This window comes from Piliocolobus tephrosceles, chromosome 3 (assembly GCF_002776525.5).
Source record: "Piliocolobus tephrosceles isolate RC106 chromosome 3, ASM277652v3, whole genome shotgun sequence".
Lineage (NCBI taxonomy): Eukaryota > Metazoa > Chordata > Mammalia > Primates > Cercopithecidae > Piliocolobus > Piliocolobus tephrosceles.
The window spans coordinates 176,042,815-176,060,567 of record NC_045436.1 but is presented as its reverse complement, the minus strand read 5'-3'; the positions used below and the strand labels follow the sequence as shown (position 1 = coordinate 176,060,567).

The window sequence follows — 17,753 nt, the reverse complement described above, 5'->3', positions numbered from 1 at the left end:
TGGGTGACACAGTGAGACTCCATCTCAAAAAAAAAAAAATGCAGGTAGCCCAGGGACAGGCATTCCACCTGATTTTCAGATGGTGACTGCGCGTTATTTATCTTTGTATACAGCGGGTTAAGGTACTGCTAACTACTGGAACATTTCAGACTTGTGGTGGCTTAGCACAATGGAAATTTATTTCTCACTTGTGTAAGGTCCAGCTTCAGGAGAGGAAGCTGCCTCACCAGTCACTGGGGAGACAGGCAGACTGCCTCTTCCATCTTCAGCTCAGGCCCCCAGGCATCCATTGGTAGGAAGAGGAGGGGAGAATGTGGAGGGTTCCTAGTAGGTTTACTGGATCCTCTTCCTGGACTGCCTTTCCAGACCCCGCCCCCTTCCGCCTGGCCATCCACTCCTAAGCCTAAAGAATGTACAGGAGGCCGGACGCGGTAGCTTGAGCCTATAATCCCAATGCTTTGGGAGACTGAGGTAGGAGGATGGCTTGAGCCCAGGAGTTTGAGATCAACCTGAACAACATAGCGGGACCGCTGTCTCTACAAAAAACAACAACCTAACAAACACAAAAAAAGAGCCAGGCGTGGTAGCACACACCTGTAGTCTTAGCTATTCGGGAGGTTGAGGTGGGAGGAGCATTTGAGCCCCAGAGTTCCAGGCTGTAGTGAGCTATAATCACACCACTTCATTCTAGCCTGGGAGACATAGGGAGGCCCTGTCTCTATTAAAAGTAAATAAAGAAAGAAGATTGTGCAGGTGTTGCCTCCTCCCTGAACCTCTTAGCCTTCCTGTAGACCTGGGTTCCTCCCAGGCCCCTCTTCTAGCCCTGCTTAAGGGTGCTGTGCTGCTTACTCTGTCTCCACCCACAAGCTCCTAGAAGTTGAGGGCTAAGTCTCACAGGTCATGCTCCCCAGCTTCCCAGTGAGGGCTCATTAGCTGTTTGTCTATTGCTGTTTCTCTGCCTGAACATCAGCTCCACCTGAGCAGAGCCTTTCATAGCTGAAACCCCAGCGCCTAGAACAGAGACCAGCAAATGATTCATAAGTCAACACGTAAATATGTGTTGATCAAATGAATGAACGCATGAATTGGAAGAATGATGGTGGCAAGGCAGGGTCCCCCAGGTTGACTCCTTGCCGGCCCAGGGCTACCCGCCCCTCCTTTACTAGTCAGGACCTGCTATTGCAATTTGCTGCGCTCAGCGCAAAACAAAAATATGGGCCCTCTTGTTCAAAAATTAAGAATTTCAAGACGTCAAGAGCCTTAAACCAAGAGAGAAAGGGTGTCTTCCGAGGCCCAGCCCTGGGCTGCTGCATGGTGGGATGTTGACTCGCCCCCGCCTGGCTCCCAACTCCCCTCTCCAACCTGCGGCTGGGGTCCGGCGCCTTCCTGTCAGCCACGCCTGACCCGTAGGACGCTCTTCTGCAGAAACTTCCCAGACCTCCGCTTAGCGGCACCCAAGCGGGGAGCCTTGGCGGACGCATCCCCTTCCGGGAGCAGGCGGTGCTAGGCGGGCACCGGGGCTTTGGAAGGGGCTGGTGGAGAGGCTTGGGCGCGGGTAGCCCTAGGGCAGACCCTGGGGCGTCCCCCATTCCAGCTCCTCTCGGTCTGGAATGGCTGCCGCTCCTTGGGAAGAGGGTACGGGATGGTCTCTTCTTAGAAAGTGACTCAGGTCTTATTCCGCGTCGGGGCATCTCGCAGCCAACACACAGGCACACCAGACGGACAAACAGAAAAACCCACAGAAGGCGGCCCCTCCCCCAATTCAGAGAGCCAGTGACGGGCGTTCCTCCACCCCTAACCAGACACACCCGAAGACAGACGGCCAGAGTGACCCGCACAGAGAAGACAATACGGAAATACGCAGGGACGAGGACAGACCAAAGGACGCTCGGACACGGACCCAGGCAGGATCACCTGGACCTCTGGGTTCCCCAACGGAGACCCTCGGGGAAGGCCCGGAGCATCGCACGCCCCTGGGGAGCCCCGGGCACCCCACTTGGCAACAGCCACCCCCACCCCCGCGCACACCCCCTCGGGCTGGCTCCAGGAGACCCCCTCTCCCCAGCCCCGCAATCCCGCGACCCCGGGAGGCACCTCTCGTCACCCAGGGTTTCCGGGGCGCCCGGACAGGGGCAGGGTGGGCGGGCGTCGGCGCAGGGGTGAGGGCTGCAGACGGCGGGCAGGGGCTGGGCGCGCGGGGGGGAGGTGCGGGAGGACGCGCAAGTGTCTCGGCAGTGCTGGCCTGTGTCCCAGGGATCAGGAGCGGGGAGCTGTCCGCGTGGGTCCCGGAGCGGGCAGGGGGCTGCCCGGGGCGTTGCCTAGTGAGAGGCAGTGGGCAGGGGAGCTCGTAGAATCCTGGGTCAGCGGGGTGGGGCGCTGGGTAAGTGGACAGGGTGGTACCTTGACGGAGGACGAAGGGGTAGAAGAGGGGAGGGCGGGCGTCGGGAGGTGACAGGAGAGGGGGCAGGTTGGCAGGGGCGTGGAGTAGGAACAGGAGGGGAGTTGAAAAGGGGGGTGCTGGTTGGCAGAGGCGTCGGGCCAAGGACAGGAGCCAGGAGCGCAGGCGGAGCCCGACGGTAGCCACCCCCGGGACCAGACTTGGCGCGGGTGTCTCGAAGATGCTCGAGGGCCTGGGGTCGCCCGCCTCGCCCCAGGCAGCTGCGAGCACCTCGGTCGTGGGGTCGTCGGGGCCCGCGGCCAGCCCGCCTCCCTCCCCCTCGGCCCCGAGGTCCCCGGAGTCCCCGATCCCCCAGCGGGGCGGTGTGCGCGCCAGCGTCCCACAGAAGCTGGCCGAGACGCTGAGCAGCCAGTATGGGCTGATCGTGTTCGTGGCGGGGCTGCTGCTGCTGCTGGCCTGGGCGGTGCATGCCGCGGGCGTGGGCAAGAGCGACCTGCTGTGCTTCCTGACGGCGCTCATGCTGCTGCAACTGCTGTGGATGCTGTGGTACGTGGGCCGCAGCTCCGCGCACCGCCGCCTCTTCCGCCTCAAGGACACGCACGCCGGCGCCGGCTGGCTGCGCGGTGAGTCCAGGCACCGGGCGAGCGGGTCTCGGCCTCCTCGCCCGCTGGCTGCATCCTGAGGCGGCTCTGCGCATTTCCCACCGCTGCCGTCTTCCCTTCAGCTTTTTCTGCCTTGGTCTCTGTGCATCTTTCCTTGCTTTCCCGTCTGCCCTTCTTTCCTCTCTCTTTCCCAGACGCTTCCATCATTACAGCTACAGTCACAGAAATCTCTCCAGTCCTTCCCTGGCTTAAAGCTATGCAGTGGCCCTACTGACCCCATGATGGAGGCCACACTCCCTCTCCTGGCACTCAGGGCCTTCTAGCATCCGACCCCAGAGGGCCCGTTTCCTTTGATCCCCTCCTTTGTTCTCATCCTGTCCTGGGGTCATTCTCGCGGACTTTCTTCTCCCTTCACAGAATCTCTGCCTCTGCACACTCGGCACCTTGGGTTTCCTCCTCCAGGAATGTCTTTTCCACTCTCCCGCCTGCCTCCCTGCTTTCCCAGACAGGGTTCAGGCCTCACCCCATTCTCCCCGCGAAGCTTCTCCGACCCCCTTCTCTTCCCCCCTTTGCAGGTCTGACCACACGCCCCCAGCCCGCACTGGGCCCCAGTGTTCTTGTCCACATGTCTGTACCCTCCACTCCACTGGGGAGCTCTGTGATCCCTGTCTCTCGGTCCTAGAGCCACCTCAGGGCCTGGCACGAAGTGGGTGTTGAGAAAATGGGAGGGGGGGATGAATGAAGTAATGAATGCGTGGATGCAGAGTGGGGCAGAGAGGGATAGAGGCTCCTGCTGGTACTCACAGGCATTGACTGAAATTGTCAAGATAGGAACTCTCCCTTCCTCAAGGGGCTGCCACTTATTTTTTTTTTTTCTGAGACAGTGTTGCTCTGTTTCCCAGGCTGGAGTGCAGTGGCACAATCACAGCTCACTACAGCCTCTTCCTCCTGGGCTCAAACAATCCTCCCACTTCAGTCTCCTGAATAGCTGGAGTTCCAGCACACATGGTCTTGCACACATGGCTAAGTTTTGTTTTATTTTGTATAGATAGGGACTCGTTGTGTTGTCTTCTGGTCTCAAACTCCTGACCTCAAGGGATCCTCCTGCTTTGGCCTCCCAAAATGCTGGGATTACAGGCATGAGCCACTGTGCCTGGCTGGAGCTGCCAGTCTTGAATGGGAGACAGACATGGTGCAGGTGAAAGGGAGGAGGTCATGGGGAGCATGCTTGTGAAGAAAGCCTCTGTCTGAGTAACCTTCCCGGGAGAGGCTGGGTGCATTTCACACCATGTGGTCCGACACATCACACATGGCCACTTGGATTCTCATATTAGACCTGAATTTAAATCTCCATTAGAGTGGGGCTTCCGTGTTCCTTGCATGCATGAGCTTGGGCAAGTTACTTGATTGCCTCCCTTACCCTGAACCCTGGTTTCAGCATCTGTAGAACAGGGATCCCGCACTGGATAGGATCCAGTGACTGACGAGGTGGCTGCCCAGCACACACTAGGCCTCCTTTCCACATTTCTTTCAAAGGTCCTGGCCAGATGCCACCTTCTTTCCAAATGCCTGCCAGGAATTACTCCTCACTTCCATGGACCACCATGACCTTCTTTCTGTAAAGGTCTTTTGGTCTTTGTCCATTCCTGCCTTGTATTATGACTATTAGATATTAACCTTATCATCCAGATGAGATTTTAGGCTTCTTAGGCTCAGGGACTGGATCTACTATCTTGCTTTTGGGAAAATTTGATACCATTGCAGGGTGGTCCAAATTCCTGTTCTGAAAATGGTTGTTTTAGGGAAGTTCATGGTTTTGTGATTCTGTGAATGACAGTGAATCTGGTACTATTTAAAACAAGGCACAAAGTGTTGTTTTAGGATATTGACTTACACAGGCTAAAAAGGATTATACACATGAGCCTTCACCTGTGCTTTCATGCAGTCAAAGCCCCCTTTTCTGTTCCTCACTTCTTTTTCTCCTCTATCCTTTTTTTCCCTTCTTCCTTCCCTCCTTCTCCTTTCCTTTCTTCCTCCTCCCTCCCTCCCTATTTCTTCCCCTTCCTTCCTCTTTCACTTTCCTTCTTTTTTTCTTTTCTTTTCTTCTTCTTCTTTTTTTTTTTTTTAAGATGGAGTCTTGCCCTGTCTCCCAGGCTGGAGTGCAATGGTGTACAATCTTGGCTCACTGCAACATCCATCTCCTGGGTTCAAACGATTCTCCTGCCTCAGCCTCCCGAATAGCTGGGATTATAGGTGCCTGCCACCATGCCCAGATATTTTTTGTATTTTTAGAAGAGACGGGGTTTCATCATGTTGGCCAGACTGGTCTCGAACTCCTGACCTCATAATCCACCTGCCTCGGCCTCTCAAGGTGCTGGGATTACAGGTGTGAGCCACCATGCCCGGCCTCCCTTTCCTTCTTTTTTCCTCATTTTCTTTCTCTCTTCTCCTCCTTCATCCTTTCTTCCTCTCTTCCTTCCTCTATCCTCTCCACCATCCCTCTTCCCTGTCTCTCTCCTTTCTTTGTCTTCCTTCTTCTTTTCCTCTCTCCCCTGCTGTTTTTTTGTTTGTTTGTTGTTTTTCTTTCTTTTCTTTTTTTTTTTGATGGAATCTCACTCTATTGCCCAGGCTGGAGTGCAGTGGCTCGATCATGGCTCACTGCAACCTCCACCTCCAGAGTTCAAGTGATTCTCCTGCCTCAGCCTCCTGAGTAACTGGGACTACAGGTGCACACACCACCGCACCCAGCTAGTTTTTGTTATTTTTTAGTAGAGACAGTGTTTCACCATGTTGGCCAGGTTGGTCTCAAACTGCTGAGCTCAGGTTATCTGCCTGCCTTTGCCTCCCAAAGTGCTGGGATTACAGACGTGAGCCACCACACCTGGCCTGGTGCATTTAGAATGTTCTCCTTCTCTCCTCCTCCTTCTCCTTCTCCTTCTCCTTCTCCTTCTCCTTCTCCTTCTCCTTCTTCTCCTTCTCCTTCTCCTTCTCCTTCTTCTTCTTGTCAGTCTGTGCTTATCCAAGGAATGCTCTTCTTTATATTGAAGTGCAGTTAACTTCCCAGAACCATCATCCTCTTCCCTGGAGCTTCTGTCATCATTCATTTATTCATCTGATCCATTCATCCATCCATCTGTCCATGCATCCATCCATGTTTTTTTGTTCTTCCTCTTTCTCTGCCTCCTCCCAGGTTGACTCCGAGCATTGGCGCCTGAGTCTATGGGTGAATGGTTGCACCATTTCCCAAGATTGGGAAGCCAAAGGGAAGAGCAGGGTGGGGACACAAAACCAATGACATGTTACATTTCTCTTGTGGACATGCTACGTTTGAGGTGTCTTTGGGACACTAAGTAGAGAGGGAATAAATGGGCGAGGTAGAGAGAGCATGTGATAGGTGTTCAGTAGATGGTGGCTGTTTAGACATTCAGGGAGTTTCCTCATAATAATGTAATTCAAGTGAGGTGTGTGTATCATGGAAATGGTGTTGGCTCTGGAAGGCTTGACTTGAGGTCTCAGCTCTATCACCTTCACCTTTCTAGTCCCGCTTTCCTCATCAGTAAGATAAGAATCCCAGCCTTTCTGGGAGGAGCTGAGGGATGTTGAGAGAAGCAGTTTGCAAAGAACTGGCCATTCCTGTGGGTTCATCAAAGAAGCAAGAAGCTACTTATTAGTGTCGGGAAAATGAGTGCCAAAAGGAAGCACTCCAGCAGGGACTAGGGTTTCCTCTGGAATTCTAGCTGGAAAGACAGGTTTGACCCAGGAACTCAGCTCTGCCCTGGTGCTGGTGACAATCTTAGATCAATTGGCAGAGGGCAAATCCCTCAGGAAAAAGAGGAGTGATCTCCAAGATCCATTCTGGGGCCACTATGAGAGTCTTGCCTAACTGCATGCATTTTTTTACATATTTATTTTCTTAGATGAAATTTCTGGTCCAATGGAAAATATAGACATAGTGTCACAATTTCAATACAAACAAGAGAACGTTGCTGCCAAAAAAATCAGATGCAAGCTTGGCTTTCATTGGAAAGGAAGTCAGACTGTGCATGGGGGGGTATCATCCTTCTTGAGCATTTTACAGGCCCCTGGAAAGACTGGTGGCAGGAGGAACAAAAGGAGGGTCAGTCTAGAAGAGAGAAGGGTGAGGAGGTCACAGAGTAGAAAGTGCTGCTGCCTTGCACCTGTCAGCTCCAGGCCATCCTCTGTCTTTCAGCAAATAAGAGTCATTTCCTCTGGGAAGCCTCTCCTGATAGTTTCAGACAAGGGGCAGCTCCCAGGTTGTATGGTCTCATAGCACTCTTCATTTTCTTTCTAGCACTAATCAAGCAGGAGATTGTATTATTCAGTGACTGTTGGGGTAGCCAGACTGAGCCGCTAAAGGCAGAGACCCTGTCTGAATGTGCTTTCCATTGTATCCTGAGCTCCTGGCATGGTGCCTAACATGTAGTAAACACCAATTCATATCTACTGAATAATGGAATGAATGAATGAGTGGATGGATGGATGGATGGATAGATGGATGACTAGATGCGTGAATGCATAAGTGAATGGTGATAGAAGCTCCAGGGAAGAGGATGATGGTTCTGGGAAGTGAACTGCACTTCAATATAAAGAAAAGCATTCTAAAGTAAGCACCAGGCCAGGCGCGGTGGCTCACGCCTGTAATCCCAGCACTTTGGGACGCTCAAGTGGGCAGATCACCTGAGGTCGGGAGTTTAAGACCAGCCTGGCCAACATGGTGAAACCCTGTCTCTACTAAAAATATAAAAATTAGCTGGGTGTGGTGGGGTGCCTGTAATCCCAGCTACTCAGGAGGTTGAGGCAGGAGAATTGCTTGAACCTGGGAGGCAGAGTTTGCAGTGAGCGGAGATTATGCCACTGCACTCCAGTCTGGGGAACAGAGTGAGACTCCATCTCAGTAAAATAAAATAAAATAAAAAATAAATAAAGTAAGTACCAGCTGGTGATGGAAGGGTGCGCTTTGAGAGATGTTGAGCCTCCCAGGCCTGGGTTTGTCCAAGTAGAGGTCAGATGGCTGCCAGTCATGATGCATTGGAAAGCATTCTTGCATGGGATAGAATGTAGACTAACTCTGTGAGACTTTCCACCTCTAAGAGGGGGGTTCAAGATTCTAGCCTCCTAGGAGGGATTTGGGTGCCTACCAAAGAGGAGGGGGCTCCCTCTGCCATCACTAGATGGGTACCCTATATAGTCTTTGGATTATTCTCAAGTATTGTAGCTGGTAAACTTTCTTCTTTTTTTTTTTTTTGAGACGGAGTCTCACTCTGTGGCCCAGGCTGGAGTGCAGTGGCCGGATCTCAGCTCACTGCAAGCTCCGCCTTCCAGGTTTACGCCATTCTCCTGCCTCAGCCTCCCAAGTAGCTGGGACTACAGGCGCCCACCACCTCGCCCGGCTAGTTTTTGTATTTTTAGTAGAGACGGGGTTTCACCGTGTTAGCCAGGATGGTCTCGATCTCCTGACCTCGTGATCCGCCCGTCTCGGCCTCCCAAAGTGCTGGAATTACAGGCTTGAGCCACCGCGCCCGGCCGTAGCTGGTAAACTTTCTAATTGATTCTAACGCATCGACTTTTTCTGGGCAATTGAGTGATGACAATAACATCCTGCTTATAGAACTTTCTAGGTGAGGAATACTGTTCTAGGCGACTTCCATATAATGACTCACTTAATCTCCTCAGCACCCCTATGAGATAGGTGTTATTACTGTCATTACACCTTAGAGATGGGGAAACTGAGGCAAAGGTAAGTTACATAATTGCCCAAGGTCATCAACTAATAAGTGGTAGGAATTGGGCAGCTGGCCTCTGCCACTCTGTGTTCTACTGTCTTTTAGAGCATGATTTTTGTCAATATTCCATGGACATCCAACCTCGTATACTCTGTTTTGAGGTATGCAAGATTTTATATACATATAAAAGCAAGTTCATTGATTGTATGATTCAATTCTTCTATGTCTTATATTTTGTCTACTTGATCTATCTAGTTCTGAAATTTTCTGTTCTTTTTTTTATTACCAGCAGTTAAATATATAAAGCAGGGAGGCTGAGGCAGGAGAATCCCTTAAATCTGGAAGGCGGAGGTCACAGTGGGCAGAGCTTGGACCATTGCACTCCAGCCTGGCCCAGAAGAGCAAAACTCCATCTAAAATATATATAATATATATATATATGTATATATGTGTATATATATTTATTTATATTTATATATATTTATACATATATGTGTATATATAAAGCAAAAACTGTTTTATTTGGGCACACGTATGGCTGTTATATCTTCCTCATACAGTCTGTCTTTTATCATATGTAGTGATAAAGGAGGAGGGATTCTTTATCCTACTTATTACATTAAGTTTAAATCCTGTATGATCTGATATTAATATTGCCATTCCGACTTTCTTTTTGTTTGCATTATCTGATTCCTCTTTGTCCACTACTTTATTTGAAACCTTTATTACTTTGTTAAAAGTGTGATTTGTGTAAAGATCATGTAACTAGGTTTTGTTTTTAATTCAATCTTCCTATTGTTGCTTACTACTTAGTGGGAGGATTTAGATCATTCTAATTTAGAGTAATAATTCATATATTTGACTTTTTTGTTTCCATTTTTCTTTATGATGTTTATGATGATATATTTTACATTCCTATTTCTTCCTTTTCCTTTTCCACATGTTTGCCTTTTTTGAGCATTTGAAAAATTTATTGTGACTTTTTTATTCCATTAATGGCCATTTTTTTTCTTTCCTTACTCTCATAATCAGATGCATATTACTTCATTCTTTTTTTTTTTTTTTTGAGATGGAGTCTCGCTTTGTCGCCCAGGCTGGAGTGCAGTGGCATGATCTTGGCTCACTGCAACCTCCACCTCCTGGGTTCAAGTGATTCTCCTGCCTCAGCCTCCTGAGTAGCTGGGACTACAGGTGCCCATCACCACACTGGGATAAGTTTTTGGTTGAGATGGGGGTTTCACCATGTTGACCAGGCTGGTCTCGAACTCCTGACCTCAAGTGTTCTGCCCATCTTGGCCTCCCAAAGTGCTGGGATTATAAGTATGAGCCACCGCGCCCGGCTGCCTATTACTTCATTCTTATTTGAAAACAAAATATTGAACATTTCCCTCAGCGAGCCACACTGTGTCCCAGTCCAAGATGCTTGCTGCCCCCACATCCTCTCTACCTCATGGGATGGGACCTTTAGTGTGCATTTGCCTCCCTGTTCCTTTCCCTTCCTCCCTCTCCCTTTCTGTTTATTTACCATGAAGGCTTTCAAAGGTTTTTCTTTGTTCCGTATCCAGTCCTTCTCCAACTTAGGTTTTTTTTTTATTATTGTTGTTTGTTTGTTTTTGGTGTTTTTTTGTTTTTGTTTTTGTTTTTTTTTTGAGACAGAGTCTCTCTCTGTCACCCATGCTGGAGTGCAATGGCACAATCTTGGTTCACTGCAACCTCTGCCTTCTGGGTTCAATTGATTATCCTGCCTCAGCCTCCTGAGTAGCTGGGACTACAGGTGCTTGCCACCACACCCGATTAATTTTTGTATTTTTAGTAAAGATGGGGTTTCACCATGTTGGACAGGCTGGTCTCGAACTCCTGACCTCAGATGATCTGTCCGCCTCGGCCTCCCAAAGTACTGGGATTACAGGTGTGAACCACTGCTCTCGGCCGAACTTAGGGGTTTTGTAGAGATGGTTAATAGAATTTCGCCTCAAAATGTCTATTCTGTATGACAAGTCTATATAGGGCATGTAAATTACACATGTCAGGCAGTTTATCCATTGGAATTTAAGTTCTTTTCTTCTTTTCTCTCCTATTAATCTAATCATCTATCTCCATCTGTCTCTCTATCCTTTATGCCTCCACCCTCCTCCAGCCTTCCACAAAGTTGATTGGTCACTGTAATTTGCTCTCCTTTTCATCTTCCCCTCTTTTGGGGACTCTCTTCCAGTTCCAAGCTGTTTGGTTAAAGTCCTTTGTCAGACGAGTTATGTGGATGACAGTTTTCTCTCACCCTCTGTTCTCTGTTCAACAGTCACCTCCTTTCCTGTCCATGTACCTTCAACCTCAGTCCCCTTTTCTGCTTTACTTTTCTTCATGCACTTAGCACTTCCTGACATTCCTTATATGTCTACTATTTACTGGTTTATTTTTTGCCTTCCCCACTAGACGTGAAACTCCTCAAGGCAGATACTCTGTTTTATTGACCTTTGTCTCTTCAGTGCCTGGGACAATGCCTGGCCCATGGTTGCTGCTCAATAAATACTTGTGGAAAAAATTACATTTTGTATATCTTCAAACATCATTCTGCCTTTTGCCCTGACATGTGGGCGACATCTTAGCTGGGAACAAGGTTTCTGAGGTGCAGTCCTTTCCTTGCGGCAGATTCTTCGATTGTCTTCTGGTTTCCCAGGCTGCACAGAAAAAGTCTGTTGCCAGCTCATCGCTCTGATATTTTGTGCACACCCCAATTTATGCAATATTATACTTGTATATTTTTGTTTCTACAGCAATCTCGTATGTCTGTCTTTGAGCCCGTCGCACAATGTCTCATGCATAGTAGGAGTCCCCAAGATATTTGTTGTATAAATAACTGGATGAATGAATCCATGGATGAATGGATGAGCACAGGAAGAAAGGGAGGACTTAAAGAGTATAAGAAAATATATAAATATTTATTACTGAACATTTGATATGTCAACCACAGAGATGGTTTAGACCAGTAGTTTTCAAAGTGGGGCCTAGATTAACAGTGGCAGCCCCACTTGAAAACTTGTTAGAGATGCAAATTTTGGTAGCCCCGCCCAGACCTACTGAATCAGAAACTCTGGAGGCGGAGCCCAGGAATTTGTGTTTTAACAAGATGCAGTCTCCAGTTTGAGAGCCACTGCTGTAGACCATCCTCATTTTCTGTATGGGATCCTGAGGCTGGGAGCAGGAAGTGACTCACGTGTTCTGTGAGTGTCCAGGTCCCTATAGTTTCAGGCCTGTGCTCTTGCCACTCAACCACGCTGCCTCGCCTCATCTTGCTATGTTTTTTTGTAATTAAAACCAACCACATATTTGTCAAAACATTTCAAAGCACTGGGATCGAATCTCCACTCTTACAAAGCTTCTGATTTCATTGGGGCATTTCCAGGATTAAAAAAAAAAGTGAGTTAGAGTTGTTTCTATAAGGCTTTGAGCAGTGGAAAAGTGCCAGGCGATTGCATTACTTTTCAGAGGAGGCTTCTCAGGCTGGAGCTGTAACGTTATAGCCCAATGTTATGGCTCATGCCCTCCTCTCTGCTCAGTGCCTTAATGCACGTCCTATGTGATCCAGTTTCCTCCTGTTAGTGGGAGCAAATGTGTAAATGGCGGTCAATGCTAGCTCAGGAGAGAGATGAGGATCTCTGACTTGATCAAGCGCTCATGATCATGGCCCTTTTCTCACTAATTTCTTCATTTGTCACCAAGTGTCTTTTTAATGTATTTTGTATATTCCTTTCCAGTCTTTTTTATATGCATATTTTTTATTAGTTTGTTTTTATATTTTGGGCAAAACCATGCTCATTATCTTATCAAAGATTGCTTCCTTTCTTCAGTACATCTAGTACAGGCCCTTCCTCAGCTACTACTCTACAGCCCTTACCCATCTTTTTTTTTTTTTTTTTTTTTTTTTTTAATATGCTTTCAGCTGGGCTCAGTGATTCATGCCTGTAATCCCAGCACTTTGGGAGGCTGAGGCAGGCTGACCACTTGAGGCCAGGAGTTTAAGACCAGCCTGGCCAACAGAGCAAAAACCGTCTCTACTAAAAATACAAACAATTAGCTGGGCATGGTGGTGCACGCCTGTAATCCCAGGTACTTGAGAGGTTGAGGCACAAGAATCACTTGAACCCAGGAGGTAGAGGTTGCAATGAGCCAAGATCGTGCCACTGCACTCCAGCCTGGGTGACAGAGCAAGGCCCTGTCTCAAATAAATAAATAAATAAAAGTTCTATTTTAGAAAACCTTTAGATTTATGGAAAAGTGGCAAAGATAGTTCAGAGAATTACTGTATACCTATATGACCTGCACACTCTGCACTCTGATTTCTTATTTATATATATATTTTTTGAGACAGTTTCACTCTTGTTGCCCTGGCTGGAGTGCAATCACGTGATCTTGGCTCACTGCAACCTCCACCTCCCGGGTTCAAGTGATTCTCCTGCCTCAGCCTCCTGTGTAGCTGGATTACAGGCATGCGCCACCACGCCCGCTAATTTTGTATTTTTTAGTAGAGACGGGGTTTCTCCATGCTGGGCAGGCTGGTCTTGAACTCCTGACCTCAGGTGATCCACCCACCTGGGCCTCCCAAAGCGCTGGGATTACAGGTGTAAGCCACCGCACCTGGCCAGCTGCACGCTTACTCTTCAGAGAACAGGATTTTAGGATTAGAGAACTGAGATTTTTGAGTAGAACAGTGACATTCTTAGATTGCTCCTTTTTGAAAAAGCTTCTAGAAGCCTTCTGTTGATTGGACCAGGCTTCGTTGATTGTGTATCATTTGTCAGACTCTGGGCTATGGGGTGGGTACAGTGATGAACAGGACACAGCACCTGCCTTCTAGTTTTACCTTCACAACTCAACAGTAGAATTTATTTATTTATTTAGAAATAATTTTTATGTTATTTTTGGGTAGAGATGGAGTTGCTTAGGCTCTTGGCCTCAAGTGATCCTCTGGCCATGGCCTCCCAAAGTGCTGGGATTACAGGCATGAGCCACCATGCCTGGGCTAGAATTTATTTTATGAACAGATTTTCAATTATGGTAAAACATGCATTTATATATACAAGATTTACCAACTTACCAGTTTTTAAGTGTACAGCTCAGTGGTGTTAAGTACATATACGCTGCTGTGCAACCAATCTCCAGAAGTTTTTCATCTTGCGAAACTGAAACTCTGTCCTCATTAAACACTAACTCCTCATTCTTCCCTCCCTCCAGCACCTGGCAACCACCATTCTACTTCTGTCTATGAATTTGCTTACATTTGATACCTCATATAATGAAATCCTGCAGTATTGTCCTTTTGTGGTTGAGTTTATTTTACTTAGCATAATGTCCTCATGGCTCATCCATACTGTATCGTGTGTCAGAATTTCCTTCCTGTTTAAGCTGAATAATATTTTGTTGTATGTCTATAGCTCACTGTGTTCATCCATCCATCTGTCGATGGATGCTGGTTTGCTTCCACCTTTTGGATACTGAAAATAATACTGCTATGAACAGGAGGATACAGATATCCCCTGGGGTCCCTGCTTTCAATTCTTTCGGGTATATACTCAGAAGTGGAAATGCCAGATCATGCCGTAATAGTGTTTTGAATTTTTTGAAGGCCCTCCCTACTGTTTTCTATAGTAGCTGTGCCACTTTACATTCCCACCAACAGAGCACTATTTCTCTATATCCTCACCAGTGCTTGTTATTTTCTATCATTTTTTTCTTCTTCTTCTTCTTCTTTTTTTTTTTTTTTTTTTTTTTTTTTTTTTTTTTTTGATAGTAGCCATCCTGATAGTGTGGTGGTATTTTTGTAGTTTTGATTTGCATCTCTCTAATAATTAGTGATGGTGGACATCTTTTCATATACTTGCTAGCCATCTTTATGTCTTCTTTGGAGATATGTTTATTCAAGTCCTTTGCCAGTTTTTAAATTGGCTTTTGTCATTGTTGATTGATTGATTTTTGGAGACGGAGTTTCACTCTTATTGCCCAGGCTGGAGTGCAATGGCGTGATCTCGGTTCACTGCAACCTCTTCCTCCCAGGTTCAATGGATTCTCCTGCCTCAGCCTCCCAAGTAACTGGAATTATAGGCATGCACCACCATACCCAGGTAATTTTTGTATTATTGGTAGAGAGGGGTTTCACCACGTTGGCCAGGCTGGTCTCCAACTTCTGATCTCAAGTTATTCACCCTCCTAGGCCTCCCAAAGTGCTGGGATTACAGGTGTGAGCCACTGTGCCCAGCCCACTGTTGTTGATATGTAAGAATTCTCTATAAATTCCCTCATAGCAGCATTATTTTCAGTATCCAAAAAGTGGAAGCGACCCAGCATCCATCAACAGATAGATGGATAAACACAATGAGGTATAGACATACAACAAAATATTATTTGGTTTAAAAAGGAAGGAAATTCTGACGCATGATACAGTATGGATGAGCCATGAGGACATTAGGCCAAGTAAAATAAACTCAACTACAAAAGCACAGTACTGTACGCTTTCATTATATGAGGTATTTAATGTAAACAAATCTGTATATTGTGGATATTAATGACTTATTAGATATATAATTTGCTAATGTTTTCTCCAGTTCTGTGGGTTGTCTTTTCACTTCGTTGGTAGCGTCCTGTGATATGCAAAAATGTTTCATTTTCATGTAGTTCAGTTTATTTAATTTTTGTTGCTTGAATTTTTGGTGTCACAGCCAAGCAATTATTGCCAAAGCCAATGTCATGAAGCTTTCCCCCATGTCTTCTTTTACAAGGTTTATACTTTTATTTTAGATCTTTTATCTGTTTTGAGTGAATTTTTGTGTATGGTGTAAGGTGAGGGTCCAACTTCATTCATTTGCATGTGGATATCCAGTTTTCCCACCACATTTGTTGAAAAGACTGCCCTTTCCCCGTTGAATGGTCTCGGCACCCTTGGGAAAAATCATTTGACCATATACATAAGGGTTTAATACATAATATAATTTATTTTGAAATGACATCAATGTATATTAATGCAATGTGTGTGTTTCCACTTCCCCTTTCATCCCGCATTTAGGTAGTATCACATTGTTTGCATTCATTACCATCATCCTGGGATGTCTTAAAATTGGATACTTCATTGGATTTTCAGAATGTTTATCAGCCACTGAAGGAGTTTTCCCTGTCACTCATGCAGTGCACACTTTGTTGCAGGTAAACCACTGAGGTTTATTTATATTGCCTCATTTCTGTGAAGTGTCTCCCAGGGTGTGTAGAAACTTGTAACATCAAGACGTGCGGCAAGTAGAGCCAGTGTGAGCAGCTGTGGACTGCTCAGCCAGTCCCAAGGTGAACTGAAGTCTTTCTTTGAGGCTTAGTTCTTCAGCTGCCTCCATTGCAAAATAAAAGTCTGTGTCCCCATGGCCGTTTCTGCAGGGATCCTATGAGGCAGAACTTCTAATGTTGAAGAGTCAGGAAATTCTGCCAAGCCAAAGTCTGCAGTAAAGGCTTGAGGGAATTTTATTTTCTGGGTATGTAACAGCTTTATTGAGAGAATTCACATGGCATATAATTCGCCCATTTAACGTGTGCAATTTAATGGTTTAGTCTGTTCATAGAGTTATGCAACATTGCCAAAATCAATTTTATTTTTTTAAAAAAATTTAATATTCTTCTTCTATAGAAACCTTGTGCCCTTGCAGTGCCTCCTCTGGGTCATGGGAACACTTTTGTTTTCTCATTTAGGGATTAAAATCTTTTAGAAATGTATGAGGATTTTTTCCCATAGCACCAGTAAACTTGGTGTGGCTCAGAAGTAAGGATTTGATAAATATGATTTAAATACATAGCTCAGGGTCAGAAAAATCTCATGGTTGAAAAGAATGTTAGATGGGCCTTCAGGGTAGTGTTTGCCCTTGGCAGAAATCCCGTGGTAATGTTATCAGAGTCAGGATCTGAATTGTTGAATTGTCAGCCTCATTTGTTTTTCTTTTTTATTGCATATGTTTAAGGTATACAACATGCTCCTTCTATATTCCTATCCGTAGTGAAGTGATTACTACAGTCAAGCATATTTATGTCTGTCATCTCACATAGTTGCCTTTCTTTTTTTAGGTATGGCAAGAACACCTAAAATCTATTCTCTTAGCAAATTTCCAGTGTACAATACAATATTATTAACTATAGTCTTCAAGTTGAGCATTACATCTCTAGAATTATTCATCTTACATATTTGCAACTTTGTACCCTTTGACCAAAATCTTCTAATTTTTCCCCTCCAACCACAATTCCACTCTTCATGTTATTTTATTTTTATTTATTAATTTAATTTAATTTTAGAGACAGGGTCTTGCTCTGTTGCCTAGGGTGGAGTGCAGTGGTGCAATCATGGGTCACTGCAGCCGTAAATTCAGCTCAAGTGATCCTCCTGCCTCAGTCTCCCTAGTAGCTAGGACTACAGGCCCATGTCACCATGCCCAGCTTCTACTGTCTGTTTTTATGCATTTGATTAAAAACGTTTTTCTAGATACCATATAGAAGTGAGATTATGCAGTATTTTTCTTTCTGTGTCTGCCTTATTTCACTGAGCACAATGTCCTCCAGATTTGCCCATGTTGTCGCAAATGGCAGGCTCTGTCCTCAGTCTTTTCTAAGGAAGAAGCTGGAGCTCAGAGAAGACAAATGACTTGCTCAAAGTCACGGCGGAGACACAGTGATTATTTTCTTCCCGACAAGTCACGCTGGAAGACCATGAACTTGTTCTAGTGATCCTGCCATTGCTGGAAATATTTTTGAGTTCCCAGTTTGGGAATGTTCTTTGGAAAGTTTTCTACCTCTAGAAAACCAGGGATGCCAGTTTTAAACTTCGTCTTTTACCCAAAGTGGCCTTCAGTTTGTATCCCCAGCTGACTTACCAGATAGCACTGGATGACCTTAGAGTGTTTCTCTAGATCAAACACATTCTCGAACAGTGAAACTGACGACAGAACATGCCCAGTGAGCCTGGAAACGGTTTAACTCAGTGGTGGCACG

General features: G+C 46.4%; 1 protein-coding gene across 1 annotated transcript in view; it reads left to right on the top strand.

The window, feature by feature from the left end:
- Positions 1 to 2,594: 2,594 nt before the first annotated feature.
- Positions 2,595 to 17,753, top strand: part of OTOP1 (otopetrin 1) — a 36,326-nt gene continuing 21,167 nt past the window's right edge. The window contains exons 1-2 of the mRNA XM_023206701.2: positions 2,595 to 3,021; positions 15,799 to 15,935. Of these exons, the coding sequence (XP_023062469.1) occupies positions 2,619 to 3,021; positions 15,799 to 15,935 (540 nt within the window). The 5' untranslated portion in view covers positions 2,595 to 2,618. The remainder of the gene's footprint in view (positions 3,022 to 15,798; positions 15,936 to 17,753) is intronic.